This window comes from Carassius gibelio, chromosome A2 (genome assembly GCF_023724105.1).
Source record: "Carassius gibelio isolate Cgi1373 ecotype wild population from Czech Republic chromosome A2, carGib1.2-hapl.c, whole genome shotgun sequence".
NCBI lineage: Eukaryota > Metazoa > Chordata > Actinopteri > Cypriniformes > Cyprinidae > Carassius > Carassius gibelio.
In genome coordinates, this window is record NC_068372.1 from 3980682 (window position 1) to 3988372 (window position 7691).

Sequence of the window (7691 nt, forward strand, 5' to 3'; positions counted from 1 at the left end):
TTTTCTGTTGCAAAACTCTTGCAATCAATAAACAGGCATATTTCGTGAACTTCAGTTTTTTTTTTCTTTCCTTTTTCCCAGACTTGTTTAACTAATGAAACTGACTCTGTTAAACTCAATAATGAACTGGAAATCATTTCCAATTACCTTTTTTTTTTTCAATCATTCCTGGGTTTTGGAAAGATTGAATGAATGAAAACATACATGCTTTGGTATACATGACACATCAAGGGCATTTCTATAATTATTGGCTCATCCCATAGATGTAATGGTTTCTCTTTTGTACAAACAGGCATTTTTAGATTTTTTAAACACTTCAGTCTGTATAATTTATAAGCTTTTATCCTCATGGGGACCTAAAAATGTCCCCACAAGCTCAAAATGAAGGGATTACTATCCTTAGCACGTCCTGATTTTGCCAAGTTCGATGTGTTCCTAGGTCAACATCTTTTGTTGACCCTGGAACAACATTTTACTCCAAAAATATATTCTTAACCATATCCCTACACCTAAACCTAACCTTAACCATGAGTAATCCCTAAAATCAGAGGAAATGATAGATGAATGACACTGATGTACAAGCACCAAACACTGATTTTAAGCGTAAATTTCACAAAATCTATAAACTGGTTCTTCAAATCTGATTGGTTAATCACAATGTTGTTCCAGGGTTAACAACGATGTTGTCCCAGGAACATGTCTCACTTGGTAAAATCAGGTTCTGCACTATCCTTGCGAGGCAAGACATTTGATCCCCCAATATAGTGGATACCAGTACACACAGACACACACACACACACACACACACACACACACACACACAAAATTGCAATATATGCTGTATGTGACTTCTTTTAGGTGTCTAAAAAGTACAACTTTCTCTCTTGCTTTTAACAGTGAGTGTAAAACCAAATGCTGTGTTTGCTGCTTGAAGATCAAGGTTTAACTAACAGTGCTGATTTAGGGTTTAGATACTCTCTACTGACCTCTAGCTACAAAGAAGGGCACTTCCTATGTAGAAATACAGACAAATGAAAGATGATTTCATCTCAGAAAAAAATACATTTTAATAAAAAAGTCAGATTTAGATGATTGATAAATGATAAGATGGGTGACGTATGAAAAGACAATCCTGGCTGTTATGCATTGACCATCATTCTTCTGACATGGTTTGTGTCCCTGCAAACCAACACAAAGCTGATCGATGAACCAGCATTGATGAAACATATGGGTACATACAGTAATGTCACAGATGCACCGCTCTGGATTCCTCAAAGAACCTTTAAGTGATCCGTTCTTCAGAGAACCATTACTTTTTTAATAATCTGAAGAACCTTACGTTCAGTATACAGCACTTTTTGTGCAATGGAAAGATTGCATGAAATCCATCCATCGTTACCAATAAAGAACCTTTAATTTTAAGATATTAGAGTCAATGCCTAAGTGCATTAAAGCTGTTTTGGTGGCAAATGATGGCCCAACACCATACACTTTATGTTGTTTTTTCTTTTGATTTGTTACTATCATATCCTTCTCATGATCTCATAGATTCACAGCAGAGTTATCCACGCACGGATGTGGCACAGGATTTACGCCAGATGCCTTTCCTGATGCAACCCAGCACTGAGACATACTCATAGAGAGAACATGCAAACTCCTGTCACGGATCTATATACCAGTATTTAATCTGAAAGACATCCCTAAACATAAAAAAATCATTAAGCATCTTACATTCATGAAGACTGGGTCAGAAATATAAAGACTGATTCAACTGAACAGGTTCAGGAAAAAGGCACTTTTTTAAAGAATCTACGATGAACTCAGATCACATGGCAGAAAGATAACTTCTGTGCTATGAATAGTTCACAAAATTGTAATCATTATGACGCAGCATCCAACACCATGAACACAGTCAGAAATACTGTATGTCTTTGAAACGTTTCCCTGTTTGATGAAGGTTGTTAGAGTTGTATAAATGCCCCTTTACCCAATCTGATTCCCTCCAGTGAAGAAGATACTGATGGGATTATGACACAAGCACAAGGTGGTGCTTCAAGGCCCTCCAACGGCGTCTTGAGACTTCAGCAGCAGCTGCAGGAGGACGTTGGGCTTGATGCAGCCCTCCAGCGCCCGGCACAGTTTACCCACGGTGATGCCCAGCAGACCCTCCTTCATCTTCCAGCGCTCCAGCGTCTGGTGCACCTTCTCTGCCAAGCCGTCTCGGTCGTAGTCGTGCTCGATGGTGTCCACGTCTATATCTGTCAGCCCCAGTTTCCGAGCCACCTGCTTCCAGTTTCCACCCACGTTCTGACGCACGACCTCCAGGTGGCTCTCAGTGACTGTATACTCCTCTGATCATCACAACACAATCAGACAGAGGAAATCAATCAGGTCCAGCACACATGAAGCAATGAGAGATCACTCATTTGAACAGGATTACTATAAAACAAGGGCTTTGTTGAGGCAAAAAGCATGCATTGGTCAATTTTGGGCTGTTTTCATAATTTGTTGTTTCAAACTAGTGTTTTAGGTGTTGCTTTATTTACACTTCATCTATTTGCATCAGTCACAGTCTCCAGCTGCACGTACATACAACAAACTTTACATTTGTATTCTTATTTTCTGAAGGAAATTAGTATATTAAAGTATATTGCATATACAATTAACATTTTATCCCTAAATATTTGTGATATTTTTTCTGGCGGTTGGCAGAATATTTTGATTAATAGAGTGACAAATAATAGAAATCCAAAATGACCTCCGTGAAGACCTTTGATGTGTCAAAAAAAACATAACAAGTTAACTTAACGAAACAAGTTACTTTATTCAGTGTTCAGATTTTGGTTCTGAAAATGTATGCAAATTAGTGAATACTTAATTAGATAGCAGCTCGCTAGGTCTGAAACAGAGTGTGTCTTACCGTACTTCAGAAGAAGCTCATTATATCTGGTTCTGCTGATGGATCCAGTGGATAATGAGTTGAAGGGGCTGTTATCAGAGACTCGCAGATTCATGGTGTTGTAACTCCCGATCTGAATCGCACTGGCGTTTGAGATGGCCACAGGCCACCCTAATGGAAAACCAAACAAATCAGGAAAAAAATAAATGATATATACATTCATTTAACTACCCCAAATCCACCACTCCCACCCCTCGACCCAAAATAAAACTTTCTTGGATTACACTGTTGTTAAAGGTATGGTAGATGATTTCAGAAAGGCTAGCAATAGCAAGCTGGCTTTGAAAGCATAAGATCCCACTCCTCCTGCAGAATCACTCTCCGAAGCCACGCCTCTTCTGAAACACGCGCAAAGATGAAACTAACTAGTGACACGATAACAGACGGCATCAAGCAAAAAGCACACAGCGTAATGAACGTAATCCTCCGACCAAGGACCGAACATTTTATGGTCCTACACCTTCCACAGACGATATAAACACATTAAGCGCACTTAACTTAAGTGATCGCTATCGAGATGTGAACAGACTTTCAACAAGCATAACAAAAAATGTTTCTGAACCAAATCATCTACCCTGCCTTTAACTGAAACTAAAACCATAAAAAACATCAAACAGATCCATTTATGAAAACAGCTCTTATTGGGGGATTTAAACTCTTGAAATCTGGCAACCGCCATCATGAAAGCTTGTAGAGGTCTGTTACCAGTGCAAGATTAAAATTGACACGAAATGTTTTCAGGATAAATAACCAGCAAGCAAATATTACAGATGACTATGTTTAATAAAATTGTGCCCTTTCTGAACAGAACCAACACTAATCTGACTTGGGGTGAGTGAATAATGACAATATAGTCCTTTAGAGCTGCTGATAATGGATTCTGCTATTTCCTATTTATCCCTGTGAAGCTGCTTTGACACAATCAGTATTGTATGAAGTGCAAGAGAAATGATTTGTTAGTTGTGAACTGTACCTGAGTCAGATGGAGGACACACGACGGGCGAGAAACGCAGGCCAGGCTGAGAATCCAGCATGAAAGATTCGGCTGCAGGAGATGCACTATCTGGACAGGACTTGATTCGATTGTAGAGCGGATGATGAGGGAGTCGCTCAGAATACGGCACGGAGAGCTGACTTGCTAATTCTGGCCTGTGCAAGCCCTCAAAAGAGCCTGCAGGTCTGGGATGGAGCTCTTCCTCTGGGTTTGGATGAGTGGAGGGTTTAGTCCAAGACTTGACAGAAGAAGCCTCTCCGGTCCACCTGCTGCTGGCCGGCTGCTGCGGGAGCGGGTTATAAACGCTGCCGTCCGGCTGATCCACTATACGACTGCCGTACTTGTGGTAGTTGTACTCTTGTGCCAGTTTGAGCTCTAGATTGGGAGGACTGGGAGGCGCGGCGTCTATCTCCAGCAGAGACTCCTCAGGGGTCCTGAAGCTGAGGTCTTCAATGCTGGCCTCCACCGGACCGATGTCTGAGCTCCTCAAGGGCCCTGGAGAGTCTCTGGAACACAGCGAAGGATCTGCACACACATGAACAACGGTCAGCATTACATTTACAAGCACCTGATCCCAGGTAACAAAGTTGGGTTATACAAATGTTGTGGAACCATCGTTTTGAAACGTTTCTAAAAACGTTGAATTGTCCACGTTGAAACGCAATTACAATGCTATTTAAAGGTTACAAATACGTTTCTTACAGCACTGTGCTAACTTTATTTTAATCCCAAAATATAACGTTATTTGAACATTTATTTTCACTGCTCTACGAATGTTAACGTGTGTCGTTTTCTTGCTGTGATCAGAACATTATTTACAGGTTACACAAACATTTCTTAGAATGTTACAAGTAACATCATAAACACCAGAATGACAAGTTATGTCAATGTTATGAGAACGCGTCTCAAATATGAATACATTTATAATAACATTATATAAACATTACCTTAAGAATGCTTTGTCCTAATATTTATATAACTTTTAAAAAAGCATTAGTGAAAGTTGTGAGAATGTTTCCTTTTAGCTGGGATAACATTTTACAGATTAGGAAACAACTTATTTTAGATCACTCCGTTATCGCTCTTAGAAATCCATGGTCACATGATCAAAGTCAAATTTTATTATCGCATTCAGAAATGGACCCTTAATAACCGTTTAACTATTATTGTGCAGCCCTAACCTTTATAACGCCATACTTTGTGTTTTATTACCTTGGCATTAAATTACAGAAAGCTTGTCTTTCTAATACACCAGTGACAGCTACTGACAGCAAATTCAACATCTTTCACTCTTCTCACTCTCCATATGGTTAAAAAGTCATAAAAACACATTTCTGTCTTTTGATATTGGACAAATGGGTACACAAAAATTATATTTGTTGCACTTTCTGTTCAGCACTATAGAAGTTTATCTAATTACTACGACAAACGCTTTGTAAAAACTTTGTGAAATACATGCATATTAATTACCATTACTACACAATCAATTATTTCAATATAATGGTATTCAGAATAGAAAAAGAAGGACAAATGTAAGTATAAAACAAACATGAATTAAAGTGGCATTCATTATAAACAACATATATATATATCTAAAGTGAAACTGTAACAGATGGTAAATGCTTTAGATATTGTAGAAAATACGGCATATACTTGATGTACAAGTGGTCTGATGTCACAATGATAATTAAGAACGGCTGCTGGTGTAAATAAAGCAGGAGTGAATACTTCAGCATACCTTCAGGAGTGAGTGAGTCTGTTGTGAGGGACTTCAGCTTTTCTACCATCTCCTCTGGGCCCTCATAAGATCTCTGCGCAAAACAACACTAGCATCACGGTCTTATACTTCACTTACAGACTTCCTGACTGCATCTCTTACATTAGAGAGTGTGTCAAACACAGATAATCTCCAGGTTAAACAACGGCTGTCTGTGCATGTGTGTGTGTGTGAAAGCGAATAAAGCTTAAATTGTGATAATCATGACACTTCAGAAGAAATCATGTTTGCAGATTGAGTAAAGGAACACATAAAGTGTCACGATCATGATGATTATTTAAGATTGAATAATGCACATACTCAAGAAATCATCTATTCAAAGAGAACTGAATGCAATTAAATCATAAATGTGAAAATTGAAATATTGCACATAATAGAATATGATAGTAGACTATTCAAACGGCCCATATTGTGTCATGCACCATAATGGGATCAAATTATCTTAATCAATTAAGTGTAATTAATGTAATCCAATAAAAGCAGCAATATATTCAATATCTGTGATGAATGATGGGTAAACAACAAATCTGTGAATCAATATATTCTGATGTCCAAACACTCACCATTAGACTTTCCAAATCCGCTTTTACATTTGCTTCCAGCTTCTCCTGGTAAAAATTCACAAAGTTTTCATGGCTATCTGTAAAAAAAGAAACAAAAGACTAATTAGATAAAAGGTTCATTAGCTCAGATCCAAAATGAGTCCAATGAGATTGTGATCAAGGCCCAAAATCAATAGTCAGATGTCAAGTGAGAGGAAACACTGCAGAGTTAAGAACAATCAGTTTTCACCTGTTAATTGATTAGAAATACCAAATCAAATGACATATGAATCCTGTGTGTGAGTATAATAATGAGTGCTGTGTCTAGGATTCGGTTCCATTCAGAATCAGACTCAATGAATGTTAAACCCGTCTGGCTTTAGGCTTGTACCTTTAAATGTGGGCCGGTCCCGAGGGTCTTCCTTCCAGCACGTCTTCATGAGCTCTGTGATGTCTTGAGGAGTCTCTCGAGGGATCAGCGCTTCGTCGGGACGCTCGCCCTGACACACACAGTGACAGATCTGATCTTCACTCCTGGCATCTGAAGAAACACCACAAATATATTCACACTTTCTGAGTACTCAGTCTTCGCCTTGAGTTTGTAACATTGCAAATATGAAACAGATGTTTAACTGATCAGATGCATCTGAAATGGTCATGATGAACTATATCAGTGCAAGAGACTTTAACTGAAGATAGCTGAAAAAACATGGTTGCCAGGTTTTGAAGATTAAAGGGATAGTTCACCGAAAAAAAAAAAAAACTGTCATAATTTACTCATCCTCAGGTTCTTCCAAACATGTACGCATTTCTTTCTTCTCTTTGAATTTTCATTTTTGTGTGAACTATCCCTTTAATGAATCCACTGGACAGAAAACGGGTTGATTTCAGAGAAAAGCTCTGATTGGGGGATTACAAATCTTGATATCTGGCAACCGCCGTCAAAACTTGTGGAGGTTATGCATGAAACCACAAATGGCAAATTAAAATGACACATTTTTAGGACAAATAACCAGCAGGCAAATATTGCATAATTATGTTTAATGAAAAGAGAGAAGCACAATTAAAATATGATCCATCGTTCAGCTCTTTAAAAATGTGTCGTTGAGAAAGAGGAACTGGGCTGTGCAAACTGTCCGGAATAGTGAAAATGAATTTAAATCATATTTAATTCTGTTCCTCACGAATGCTCTAAACAACAGAATACATCACATGACTTTTACACCCTTCTAAGAGATTGCTAGTACACGGTCCAGCGGATGTGAAGCAGACTCACTCTCGTAGGGTTCACGGCCGGTGAGGATGACCCACACCACGATGGCGAAGCTGTAGATGTCAGATTTCTCGGTGGAGCGTGTGTTGATGCTCTTCAGGTGCTCAGGAGCCATGTAGCACAGCGTCCCTGCGGCGCGAGCACAC

General features: G+C 38.9%; 1 protein-coding gene across 2 annotated transcripts in view; it reads right to left on the bottom strand.

Moving 5' to 3' along the window:
* Nucleotides 1–1042: 1042 nt before the first annotated feature.
* Nucleotides 1043–7691, bottom strand: part of LOC128022063 (receptor-interacting serine/threonine-protein kinase 1-like) — a 9501-nt gene continuing 2852 nt past the window's right edge. For both annotated transcript variants that reach the window (XM_052609285.1, XM_052609294.1), the window contains exons 5-11: nt 7549–7691; nt 6664–6813; nt 6294–6370; nt 5692–5764; nt 3933–4478; nt 2921–3070; nt 1043–2351 (exon numbers count right to left, since the gene is read on the bottom strand). The exon at nt 7549–7691 is cut by the window's right edge and continues 89 nt beyond it. In XM_052609285.1, the coding sequence (XP_052465245.1) occupies nt 2053–2351; nt 2921–3070; nt 3933–4478; nt 5692–5764; nt 6294–6370; nt 6664–6813; nt 7549–7691 (1438 nt within the window). In that variant the 3' untranslated portion in view covers nt 1043–2052. The remainder of the gene's footprint in view (nt 2352–2920; nt 3071–3932; nt 4479–5691; nt 5765–6293; nt 6371–6663; nt 6814–7548) is intronic.